The sequence below is a fragment of the Brachyhypopomus gauderio genome, chromosome 17, assembly GCF_052324685.1.
Source record: "Brachyhypopomus gauderio isolate BG-103 chromosome 17, BGAUD_0.2, whole genome shotgun sequence".
NCBI classification, from domain to species: domain Eukaryota; kingdom Metazoa; phylum Chordata; class Actinopteri; order Gymnotiformes; family Hypopomidae; genus Brachyhypopomus; species Brachyhypopomus gauderio.
Window position 1 is genome coordinate 17,640,824 of NC_135227.1, and position 13,885 is coordinate 17,654,708.

A 13,885-nucleotide genomic window follows, 5' to 3' on the forward strand; every position below is an offset into this window, starting at 1 on the left:
GGAATCGTGCTGGCGTGAGACTCACCGCGTGCGCCCCCTGGATGGTGCGTGTCAGGTTGATGCCTTTCCAGACGTAGATGTCTCCGTTCAGCGCCCCCGAGTAGGTGACGTCCTCCCTGGCACACGCCACACACAAGATGGTCTGCAGCTCACCCGTCCGCCCAAACATGCCTCGCTTGGGAGTCAACGAGTTCCCGCACAAACTCCAGAACTGAGCAGAGAAGAGAGAGACCGTATCTGTGCAAACTCCGGAGACTCTTGTAATATTTTACCACAAGCTGAATAAGAATTTCTGCATTTTTGAACACTCAACATTGCATCATTGTGGGCACTTATGAAGAATATGAATCTGCATGTAACAGATGGGATGTTGTGGACACACACACACACACACACACACACACACACACACACACACACACACACACACACACACACACACACACACACACACACACACACACACACACACACACACACACACACACACACACACACACACAGTGGTGCCTTTGAGTCTTTGAGATGCACGGACATGATTTGAATTCAGAGCAAACAGTTAAAACACATGAAGACACTTGGAGCATAGCAATTAGCTCATGGGATAGAATTGTCTGTGTGTGTGTGTGTGTGTGTGTGTGTGTGTGTGTGTGTGTGTGTGTGTGTGTGTGTGTGTGTGTGTGTGTGTGTGTGTGTGTGTGTGTGTGTGTAAGAGAGAGAGAGAGAGAGAGAGTAAGACGCTTCCATTTTTCTGGGTCACATACACTTATCTCAGAGAGCATCATGAGGTGTGTGTGCGTTTGAGAGAGAGAGAGAGAGAGAGAGAGACTGCATTTTTAAGGTCATACATCTGCCTGAGTGAGCATCATGTGAGTGACAAGGTCGTATTTGTGTAGACCCTTAATCTGCTATGTGAGTGACAGGGCTGAGTTATAGGTGAGGAATATAAATTCATCCTCCGATTCAGCAAAGTCTTTATCAAATTTAGCATTTAGCCCCACAACAACAACAACAACAAAACAACAACAATAATAACCATAACGAAGAATTTCCTGAAGAAAATACTAAGTAATCTCAAATCTCACATCCTTTAATATAAAGTAATGGCACATCTTAAATGATTCCCAGGTAGGTGTTAGTTAGTTTCTATGGTTTTGCTAGGTGGTTACTATGGAGTCTCAGGTGGTTTCTAGGTGGTTGCCTATCAGTTGCTATGTTGGTTCTAACCGGTTGCTATAGTGTTCCAGGTGGTTGCTATGGTATCTCTTGAGACTGGTATGCAATTACTAAATGGTTGCTATGGCATTCCAGATGGTTGCTATGGTACATCGTGTGTGTGTTTGAACATTCATTCAGTTCCTATGGGAAAAAGAAATCTGAAAAAAGGGGGTTTTTTGCTATGTGGAAACTGGACATCCAATCAAAAAGCTGCATACAAGCACATCCTTCCTGATCAGACAGAACATTCTGGAGCTGTTCCCATGTTGATATCTCAAAAACTGTGGGACAAGTTCGCGGAAAACAGATGGCAGAAGAAGAAGAAAGATTCCGTTGGATAGCAACACTGCATGACCAATCACCATCTAGAATAGAGCACTACATGACCAATCACTATCTAGAATAGAGCACTACATGACCAATCACCATCTAGAATAGAGCACTGCATGACCAATCACCATCTAGAATAGAGCACTGCATAGCCAATCATGGGCAGTCATGGCCTTGTGGTAGAGAACTGGTCTTGTGACCGGAGGGTCGTGGGTTCGAGTCCCAGACCTGAGGCCATGACTGAGGTGCCCTTGAGCAAGGCACCTAACCCCAACTGCTCTCCGGGCGCCGGGCTAGGACTGCCCACCGCTCTGGGCACGTGTGATCCACAGCCCCCTAGTAATCACTAGTGTGTGTGTGTGTGTGTTCTGACTGCACAGATGGGTTAAAAGCGGAGGACAAATTTCGATTGGGGTGTAAAAATCACAATTGACAAAATATGGCACATTTCATTTCATCACTATCTAGAATAGAGCACTATATGACCAATCACCATCTAGAATAGAGCACTACATGACCAATCACTATCTAGAATAGAGCACTGCATAGCCAATCACTATCTAGAATAGAGCACTACATGACCAATCACCATCTAGAATAGAGCACTACATGACCAATCACTATCTAGAATAGAGCACTGCATGACCAATCACTATCTTTTTCCTGAAGAAAATGCAACGTGATTGCACAGTTTAAGTGATTCCCAGGTAGTTGCTAGATGGTTGCTTAGGAGGTCAAGGTGTTTGCTATGGTCTTGATAGGTGGTTGCTATGGTGTTCCAGATGAATGCTGTACCATTACTAGGTGGTTGCTATGGCATCCCAGATGTTTGATATGGTATTCCAGGAGACTATACCATTGCGGCACAGGTGGTTGCTATGGAGACTCAGGTGGTTGCTATGCTGTTAATAAGGGGTCTCTAATTGGCTGATATGGTATACCAGTTGTTAGGCTAATGTTCAACTATAACGCCTTTCACAAACCCAGGGTCGGTTTCAGTGTCGGGATGTTCCTCAGACCGGATCATTCTGCTCTTTTATGCTCTACAGTCGTGAGCTTCACAAACATACTGAGATCTTATAAAAAATAAATAAGTAGGTTTTTTGCTCCAATTATTGACAGTGTGGAATGGTTAATAATAAAGCAGGTAGTTGAATAAACCTTCAGAATTCCAGGACGCAAGGCTGAAACCTCTACGAAATACTCTTGACAAGATTAAAAAGGTGGAAGAAATGTGAAACCTTGGAGAGTGAGGCAGTCTGGCCCACTGACGAGTGTGTTGGTGCAGGACGCTGGGCGCACGCACAGACTCACTGATTCAGAGGCCTTGGCTTTGGAGGACTGACTGCTCTCTGGAAATGCTTTTAATTTAATCAAAGTGAGTCACTATTTATCTACCAAGCCCCCCCCCCCCCCCCCCACCACCACACACACACACACACACACACTTCTTCATGATCCAGTCTCTTTACCCTTCCAGAGACACAGAGTTGTTTCTTACTGTGGAGCAAGACTTGATATCCTAATTGCCTTGTGGTTTCGCCTAACATTCTAATGCATGGAAGGTTTACTGGTACAGTAGATGTACTGGTACAGTTGATGTACTTGTACAGTAGATGTACTGGTACAGTAGGTGTACTGGTACAGTAGGTGTACTGATACAGTAGATGTACTGGTACAGTAGATGTACTGGTAAAGTAGGTGTACTGATACAGTAGATGTACTGGTAAAGTAGATGTACTGATACAGTAGGTGTACTGGTACAGTAAATGTACTGGTACATTCTAAAGACATATTGTACAGTTTGTCCTCCATCAGATCAGTGAAGCTTAATAGGTAGTTCCTCTGGGACTAGCAAGCTTGTGTGAGTGTGTGTGTGTGTGTGTGTGTGTGTTTGTATAAAACACCACTATAATGAACACCCAGGGTATGATTCCAGTGGTTGCTAAAACAAACCCACACAAACATGCGCTCCTGCACACAGCATGGACCTCACTGAACGGATCAACAGCATGACCACTAGTCTTCACTGTTACTTCATCTCAAATGCTAACATAACCAAGTGGATTTTCCAATACTGACTAAACGGGGCTGCAGACAACGTCCTCAGTGCCTCTGGTAGTAGTAACAGCTGGAGAGGGGAGCTGCTCCCTAATGTCTCCACGCACCCTTATGGCACGACCCCAAAGACAGAGTGATAGACAGTGGGGGAGCGGTTACTCCAGGCTAAACGTCCCACAGACACGGAGTGCTATAACCGCTGACTGAGCAGTGTCCCTGGGAGCGCTGAGGAGAGTGTGTGTGTGTGTGTGTGTGGGGGGGGGGGGGGGGGGGGTTGTGACAGGACATATCTCAGGACTCAGGAATTATAGAGAACAACTGCTGTACTGTCCTTGTGCTATGGAATATGGGCAAGGTGGATCAGAGAGAGTGGGAGAGGGAGAGAGAGAGAGAGAGAGAGAGAGGGAGGGAGGGAGGGATGGAGAGCAAGAGAGAAAAAGAGAGCTAAAGGAATCAAGACAAAGCAACAGAAAGTGAGAGAAAGCAGGGTGTGAAAGGAAGACCTCCGTCTGGAAATGGATTTGCTGGATAGGATGGGGAAGTGATGTAAGGAACACACACACACACACACACACACACACACACACACACACACACACACACACACACACCCTGAACTTACACTCTCAAACCAAATAACATCTCAAAGAGTTTGAGGGGGCTGTGTTCAAGGGGCTGAAAAGGCACACGGCACTCAGCTCACATCCTTTAATAAGCACAACAGTAGAGACTGAATCAGCAAAGCCTTTCCAAACCCCTGACAAAGCGCCCTATCAAAGACGATCACCTCTCCCGAGAGGAAGACGGGTGGAAGAGAGACATTTCTGCTCATCTGAATAGGACAGGCACAGATGTGAGACATGTATTCTAGTGCCTCTGTCCCTGACCTGATTCTGGTTCACCGGTGTGTTTTTAAAAGTGAAGAACAATATAGGAAAACCTGGTGTTTTAACCACATCTGGTGTTTTAAGCACTTCGGTGTAACCTCAAGCACCATTTCAGCTTTGCAGTCAAACAGCTAACCACTGTTTAAACACCTCCCAGCACAATATTATATCATGCAGAAAACAGTGTATGTTTTGGATAGGATGTTGATGGGTGAAAAATTGTCTATAAATACTCTAGTGTAAACAACTAATAAAAAATTACAGAAAAAGGCTGAGCAGGTAGAACCCTTTCACTGTTTTAATTATGTCCTGCAGTCACTGGTGATCTGGGCTTTTGGAGCAAATGGATCAATATTTTACAAAAAACAATTATTAAAGTACTATAATAATAGACATAGGGTAAAACTGTTTATTTAATTATTAACATTAAATCAGCTGAGGGGAAAAAACAAAACACATTCTATAACACAAAATGACCTCAAATCAGATATTTTATAACACAAAATGACCCAAGATGCCACAGATATGAGAAGTAAGAAGTACCTTAATGTGTTTGACCCCACAGCTCACCAGTCTGCTTTGCTGAAACAGGTCCCAGGATATGTCAAACACCTTTACAAAATACAGGAGTTGAACAAGAGTTAGTTGAGTATTAAACATCAACACAATTATTATTATTTATATTAGGATTTTCTGATTCCTTCAAACAGACGCAAAGCTACAGGCTAACTTTGTAGGAACAAGAAAAATAGAAATTTGTGGTATCTGTGTGTGTGTTTCAGAAAGAACAGGATTTTCTTTAAGGACTTGTAATACTATTATCTATTCCATTTCACTCATTTAAAATGCAAAAGTAAATCATCAGAAAATTCATTCCATAAGTGCACTGTCAAACGGTGCCTTCTCCAGACACAAACACTCAATCATCTCTTCCAGTGTGTGTGTGTGTGTGTGTGTGTGTGTGTGTGTGTGTGTGTGTGTGTGTGTCCTCACCCTGTCTGTGTGTCCGGGAGCAGTAGCCAATATAATCCCTCTCCTCCAGTCCCACACACAAATTGTGTTCTTGGAGTCGAGACCCACAGAAACCAGACACTGCAGGAGACATAAGAGATCGATACAGATCAATACGTATTATCCTCCGGCAAGAGATGTACCTGCTACACCTGCACCCCCTCCACCAGGGCTTTTAAAGGCCAGGACAACCTGAAATACCTAAATCCACAGAATTACGGTCATTAGCCTTAAAAGGGGGGGGGGTGTCTCCCATGCTGTGGAGTATAAATGCTCTTAAAGGGGGGGGGTCTCCCATGCTGTGGAGTATAAACGCTCTGCTGGAAGCTTTATGACCAGTTCATGTATATCAGGAATGCTAAGAAAGATTGCTATGGCAACCACAGTTTCCTGGAACCAGAGATTTGAAAAATCAAGACTTTGTACAATTGCATTTTGTCCTTCAGCTCTTTGTGTCCAAGCTCACATTAGCGTAACCCTGGCAACAGCATCTTAGTACCACAGTCCAACTACAGACCTCCTTCTGCATCAGCTGTGTTTTATTGTCCTGTGAGTGCTGCGTACACCGCTGGACCCCATGTGTAGGGACGTTTCAGTGGTTTCAGTGCTGGTCCAGGACGCCACGGACCCTGTCGTGTGGACAGAGCTGGAGCGTTGTGTAACCCAGAGCTGGTGATGTTCCCTCTACCAGTGGCTCCTGGCCAGAGCGGTGCGAGACGTCTTCAGCCAACGCTACACCTCGCCTTACACCTTTGACATGTTTATGAAGCATGAGATCGACTAGAGACACCGGAGGTGTCAGAGACATCTCTCTCACTCTACTCTCTCTTCCACTTCTCTGGGTTATGTAAGCAAGCCGGGGCATCTTCTCCACCCTGGGGGCCTCCACCCCCCTGAAGATCCTTTAGAACCTCAGCTGACCACAGCACACCGATCTAAGGAATGTGATTCTCCTCTGGGGAGAATTCAAGCCGGCGTAGTTCCCCCAGGATGGCTGACCAGCGAGGCGAGCTCTCGTGCTTGTGGTGGTGAGGAACACATCACAGGCGTCTACGGCCATGACTCAGGTTGGTTGTGTGGAGGCAAGATCCAGGATTGTGGTGAGACAGAATGGTGTATTAAGTGGATTGAGGGAGGGAGGAGCCCAAGCGAAGTGTGGGTGGGAGGAGTCCCAGCGATGTGTGGGTGGGAGGAGCCCCAGCGCTGTGTGGGTGGGAGGAGCCACAGCGGCATGTGGGTGGGAGGAGCCCCAGTGCTGTGTGTGTGGGAGGAGCCCCAAGGCTGTGTGTGTGGGAGGAGCCCCAGCGCTGTGTGGGTGGGAGGAGCCCCAGCGCTGTGTGGGTGGGAGAAGCCCCAGTGCTGTGTGTGTGGGAGGAGCCCCAGCGCTGTGTGTGTGGGAGAAGCCCCAGTGCTGTGTGTGTGGGAGGAGCCCCAGCGCTGTGTGTGTGGGAGGAGCCCCAGTGCTGTGTGGGTGGGAGGAGCCACAGCGGCATGTGGGTGGGAGGAGCCCCAGTGCTGTTTGGGTGGGAGAAGCCCCAGCGCTGTTTGGGTGGGAGGAGCCCCAGTGCTGTGTGTGTGGGAGGAGCCCCAGTGCTGTTTGGGTGGGAGGAGCCACAGCGGCATGTGGGTGGGAGGAGCCCCAGCGCTGTGTGGGTGGGAGAAGCCCCAGTGCTGTGTGTGTGGGAGGAGCCCCAGTGCTGTTTGGGTGGGAGGAGCCACAGCGGCATGTGGGTGGGAGGAGCCCCAGTGCTGTTTGGGTGGGAGAAGCCCCAGCGCTGTGTGTGTGGGAGGAGCCCCAGCGCTGTGTGGGTGGGAGGAGCCACAGTGCTGTTTGGGTGGGAGGAGCCCCAGCGCCGTGCAGCTCAGAGAAGCAGAAGGGCCCTTGCACTTCCTCTTGGCGTCGGCATGGCGATATAATACAGCTTGTCTGTGGCTTTGGGAGGATGTGCCATAAAAAATTATATAAAAGCAAACAAGCAGTGAGCAGTGAACACACAGCCATTGAGGAAAGACCACGGCTCAGTGTCCACAAGAGACATGCTACATTTAACAGCCAGGTCACGGTCGGCTCTTAAGCAACAGCACAGCGGTACTCTGCCCTGGCAGGTGCACAGTCTCCTCCTGCCTCCTGTTTACAGGCTTAACTGCATCTCTGGGAAGGACAGAGCTGCGTCTCTCGGAAGGACAGAGCTGGTCTTCAGGATGTGTACGGGGGGCGTGAAGAGCTGCTGTCTGCTTCAGGGCAGGATAGGGTGGGGAGGATAAGCCTGACTCATTTGGCTGCAACTCAGCTCTGCTCCTCACACACACACTCCCTCACACTCACACTCCCTCACACACACACTCCCTCACACACACACTCCCTCACACACACAGACAGACTCCCTCACACTCACACTCCCTCACACACACACTCCCTCACACACACACTCCCTCACACACACAGACAGACTCCCTCACACTCACACTCCCTCACACACACACTCCCTCACACACACACACTCCCTCACACACACACTCCCTCACACACACAGACAGACTCCCTCACACACAGACTCCCTCACACACACACACTCCCTCACACACACACTCCCTCACACTCACACTCCCTCACACACACACTCCCTCACACACACAGACAGACTCCCTCACACTCACACTCCCTCACACTCACACTCCCTCACACACACACTCCCTCACACACACACTCCCTCACACTCACACTCCCTCACACACACAGACAGACTCCCTCACACACAGACTCCCTCACACACACTCCCTCACACACACACTCCCTCACACTCACACTCCCTCACACTCACACTCCCTCACACACACACTCCCTCACACACACACTCCCTCACACACACAGACAGACTCCCTCACACACACACTCCCTCACACACACACTCCCTCACACACACACTCCCTCACACACACACACTCCCTCACTCACACACACTCCCTCACTCACACTCCCTCACACACACACTCCCTCACACACACACTCCCTCACACACACAGACAGACTCCCTCACACACAGACTCCCTCACACACACAATCCCTCACACACACACTCCCTCACACACACACTCCCTCACACACACAGACAGACTCCCTCACACACACTCCCTCACACACACTCCCTCACACACACTCCCTCACACTCACACTCCCTCACACACACACTCCCTCACACACACACTCCCTCACACTCACACTCCCTCACACACACTCCCTCACACACACAGACAGACTCCCTCACACACACACTCCCTCACACACACACTCCCTCACACTCACACTCCCTCACACTCACACTCCCTCACACACACAGACAGACTCCCTCACACACACACTCCCTCACACACACACACTCCCTCACACACACACACTCCCTCACACACACACACTCCCTCACACACACACTCCCTCACACACACACACTCCCTCATCGTCGGTCGGCCTGTCAGAGATTCCGCAGTGAAGGGCTCACAGATGTGACACTCGAGAGCTCTGCGTGATTTTCCTGACAGTGGTTCCCCCATGATGGCGAGAGCATATATCTACTGAGAGGAATGTCACAGCGTGTCTAATCGCGTGCGTGCGGGGCGCGTTACGTTCAGGGTGCGAGCTCTTCCCCAAGCACAAAACCCACATCCCACGCGGCTAGCGCAGACCAGCGCCCGGCGCGTACCTGTCCGTCGAGATCGAAGGCGAGGCAGGCGACGCCGTGTGTGTGCACCTCCTTCAGGATGGACACCGTCTGAATGGTGGAGGAATCCCACACGCAGATATACGGTTCCTTTCCCACCTGTCCAGTGGCCACAAACACCCGCTCAGGGTGCAGGGCCAAGCTGCGCGCACACACACACACACACACACACACACACACACACACACACACACACACACACACACACACACACACACACACACACACAGGGGAAATCAAGATTGAATGACTACTCACCTTTAAGACCCTAGAAGCAATGTGAAATAGCTGCTCCATGTGACATTTCATTTTTCTTTGACCTTCACAGGTTACATTTTCTCTTTAAGCGATGTGTATATATAAAGAATACAATGAACTGCTCTGTTTTCTGGGGACATTTAAGATATAAATGTAAAACAGCAGCACAAACCCGACAGAAGACAGAGTGTTGCTGAACGTGCCCCCGTACTCAAGGAGAGAGGAAGGCATTATCAGACAGCTGAGGTAATCAAGATCAGACACTATCTGCAGTTTAAGACACATCCACACAGTGAAGCAAACCGATAACAGCCGGTGTGATATGTGCTTGTGTGTGTGTGTGTGTGTGACTGAAAAAGGGGAAAACAGTGGATTACAGAAGGGGACTGTAAGTCGACTCACTAGTTCCTTATACATTTTATACCAAATGTCTTGGTCAATGGTGGATCTGAGCCTTATAACTGTAAAATGGGCACGTGGTAGGAAACTTGAGGTCATACAAATCCACACCAGCCCGCAGGTTCTCCGTGTCCACTCAATATACGCTCCTGCCCTGCTTGAACCACTTCATCCCAATTCAAAAGAAACATTAGCATCTTCATCTGCTTATTTTTTTAATTTCTTGTTTTGTGTGAGTTTGTGTTATGTTGTTTTCTGTTATTTTGCTCATTTTCTTCAGAAAGAAGTCAGTCCAACTTGGTGAGTTTCACTCTCAGTAAGATCTCAGAACAAAGTCTATTCTCCCAGTTGGAAAAGAAAACCAAAAATAAAAAAAACACCCCAAAACAAAACTGGGAGAACTGCACAAGTCTGACCCATAATGCACTGCTGCAGTAGAGGCCGCCAGGCTAAACCCCTCAGATGAAGCTTCTACGACATTCAGCTCAAAGACAAAAGGTCTCAGTGAATGGGACAAGCTAACAGTTAATGTCGCTGGACTTCTGTATCGGGTTTCGACAGCTCGTAGACAGCGGTGCCTGGAAAGTATAAAACAAAAGTTCTGCATGAACTGCCCGATCAGGCAGCACAGCAGAATGCTGTTGGCCCAGTCCACACTCTGATGGTGAGCATTTTATCACCAACGCTTGTGGGTGCCTGAAGGAATAAAGCCTTGTTGTATGTCACCAACCTTGGAATTGGTCTGAATTGATTTCCGCCACCTGGATCAATGTGGATATCAGTATATACTTGTCATTGTAGATCACTTTGCTGTCATTGTAGATCACTTCATCTGCTTAGGGCAGGCCTTCACCACAACATCCTGGCCAGACAGACCAGCTGCAAACCTTATTTTTAAAGATTATGCCTTGAAATAAATGTTCGCGGCTCGAATTCACAGTGGCCAGGATGGAGAATCTGACAACCAACTGTTCTCCTTGGTTGATCGAGCTCAGTGGCATCACTGGGTCACGATGCAACCCCCCCCCCCCCCCCCACCGCCCCACACACAGCCAGACTCCAGAGAGCCATGAGATTATGTATGGATCTGGGAACAAGGCATGAACAAACCTTATGCCATTGCAAGCACGAATGCACAAAAGGCATTGGAAAAAAAGTTTGGAGTCCTGCAGCCTAGAGGACATGTGCTGGTGAACAGGGGACCTGGCGTCCTTGACAGTGTCACGGGGACATGTCTCCCCATGTCCGAAGTGAGGCCTGACAAAGGGAAAGGACACTCCAGAGTCCTCCTAAGAATCTGCTCACGCCATGTGATCAGCTGTCTCCTGAGATCCCAATGGACTATTAGATTCCCACCTATAGGAGGAACGAGGCAATCAAACCAGATGGTGGCATCTGATGGGTGTGTTCACAGAACAGTTCTTCAGGACCATCTCAGTGTCTCACAACACATTTGATGAGTGGAGTGAAATTGGCCTTTAACCAGTCCAGATGCAGAACCTGTGGACCCAATCGACCCAGCTTGAGATCAGTTAATAATTCTAGTCACGCTGCAATGATGAACAAGCCTGCACTGGTCCGCCACCTGAACACCCAGCATCCCTGCACACACCTCCTGCACTGGCTGCCTTTGTTACTGGTTTACACACACACATGGACCCCAGCCAGTGTAAACATAAACCACTGCCATGGACATCTATGGGCTGGTTATGTAGGCCATTTGCATAGCCAGCTAATGGACTGTTTCTTCAAATCATTACTATGGACGATTTATGGACTCTTCACAGGGTGTTACCATAGACAGTGCAGAGACTATTCACCATCTGTGGACCTTAAGCATAGAGTGCAAACAAATATCATGCAAAGAACAGAATTGTTTTTTTCTGAGACGGTATATGAGTATTCATGAGAGGGGGAGGAGCATGTGCCACTTCTCAATACGACTAATGAGTAGAAACTGGTAGAAAGTGAATGGACAGAGCTTGGCCCACATATCAAATATATTCCAACTAAACATGAAAGTATAAAACATTGTAAACAAACTGAAATATACAACACAGAGAGAAAAAGTTTTCAAGTGTCTGGAGCCAGAGCCAGTCCCTCTGGGTGACTCGTCCACAGTCTAAAGACCAAAGACAAACGCCGGGGCGGCATGTGTGCACGTCTCTGTTTCCATGTCCGTGCGGCGTGAGGACGTGAGGACGAAGCCCCCTGACCCTGCAGCCTGCTGGATTAGACTCTCAGCGAGGAGGAGGGAGAGGAGAGACAGACGGATGCAGAGAGACAGAAAGTTGCAGAGCTCTGTCGTGCTGCTGTCTGATCTCTCCGAGGTTTAAAGCCATAGTACGGTGCTTTGAGAAGCCACAGTAGATCAAATGACAGCATTGATATTCCCATTGCTTATGTTTTTTAGATGGCTTGTTTCCCAAATGTGACTGTCCTAACCAGCTAAAAATAAAAACAACAAGGGATTTCTATTCTGGAACATGTTGAAATGTGTTCTTTTATACCATTACCTGCTTGTTTTGATATTATTCTTTATGCATAATGACAATACACATTCTTATTTCCATTTTTTAATGACTACTTGAGCTGCACCCTCATTATTTCTAAATCTCTGCTGTGGCTTTCACACAGCCCTCGCCTGGAGAAACTTTTTCACTGTATTTTTTATTTTTTTGGCTGATCCTGTTTTTTTTATTGAATTTTACAATATTTTGAGTGAGCGGGGGAAACAGAAGCTAAAGCCAAAGGGGGTCGTGTGTACCAACCTTTTCTGCATGTCATTATGCAGAAAACACCTTGAAGGCTATCACCAGTCTCAATCCTCAAAGAATTCAAACATCTCAATCTAAAAATAGAACAAAGGCACTACGCTTTCTGGGCCACTGGCACAAATTCCAGCCGTCTGGTTCCATCTGTGTCCCTCTTCATTGTCTGCTTTCCACCCTCCTTTACGTGTCTAATGTATAATAAAATATTGCTGTGGTGAGACAGATCTTGCAAATATGCAGTGCGGTATAATTTTAAATTTAGTTACATCCTCGTGTCAACAAAGTGAGAATTTACCTTTAGAGTAGGTCAGATGTACTGCTCGTGGGAACAAAGGCACTAGAATTTGAGCCTAGTCCAGGATGAGAAGAGGAAGTGGAGGTGAGAGGGGAAGGTTCTGAAGTTGGGTTTGGACCAGCAGCATGTGAAACAGGAAGCGCGAGTCCTGCTCTGAGCCCCACGTGCACGCTGCAGTTTAGTTCCTGAGGCAGTTCTGATGAGCGCTCACGGCCTAAACTAGGTTCACCTTCACCATCCACCTGCTCATGGAGATTCCAGCAATCAGGACGTTCTCTGCAGACTCTGCCGCTCTGAGTTCTCGGTGGGAAAGAGCGCAAAGAGGATTAACTCCAAGCCCCTCACCCAATCAGAGGGACATAGGGAGCCAATCAGAGTGGCCATCCCCATTTGCACACGCTCCCTTACATACTCCTATTCACCGACCCAATTCGTAACACTAAAACACACCAACCATGAAGGAATATGACATGGTTCAACTGCCATGACTTACAGTTACACTAAGCCAAGCGCAAACGTTAAAAAATCTTTACATTAAATATAGACGGTTGACAGCACCTCGCACAAGTAAGAGTGATGAGAAATGCAGGCTTCTCAACAACAGAGGATAGTTAATGCTCTTGTGGCACTCTGAAACGCTGTACAGCCCTCGAGTTCTGAAACGAAAGTGCCTGTGTGTCATGTGTCTGTGTGAGCGTGGGCCTGTATTTAAGGCTTTGTGCAGTGCCAATGTACCCATGACAGCAAAATGTGAGACTTGTCTAGTTCATGTTGTAAAAAAGCCATTTCACATAAAAAAAAAAGAAATTAAGGGAGCCAAGATACTGAGGCTTGGATTAGATATAGGCACAAAATTAGCTATAGCAATACACAATTATCAGCACTGTGTGTGTGTGTGTGTGTGTGTGTGTGTGTGTGTGTGTGTGCGTGTGTGCT

At 47.8% G+C, this 13,885-nt stretch overlaps 1 protein-coding gene across 5 annotated transcripts in view; it reads right to left on the reverse strand.

Moving 5' to 3' along the window:
- Window positions 1–13,885, reverse strand: part of eml5 (EMAP like 5) — a 60,723-nt gene that overhangs the window by 31,342 nt on the left and 15,496 nt on the right. For all 5 annotated transcript variants that reach the window (XR_013121817.1, XR_013121816.1, XM_076977907.1 and 2 more), the window contains exons 2-5: window positions 9,206–9,365; window positions 5,490–5,588; window positions 5,040–5,108; window positions 26–211 (exon numbers count right to left, since the gene is read on the reverse strand). Coding sequence is in view for 3 of the 5 variants with exons in the window: in XM_076977907.1 (XP_076834022.1) it covers window positions 26–211; window positions 5,040–5,108; window positions 5,490–5,588; window positions 9,206–9,365 (514 nt within the window). In the remaining 2 variants the exon portion in view is untranslated. The remainder of the gene's footprint in view (window positions 1–25; window positions 212–5,039; window positions 5,109–5,489; window positions 5,589–9,205; window positions 9,366–13,885) is intronic.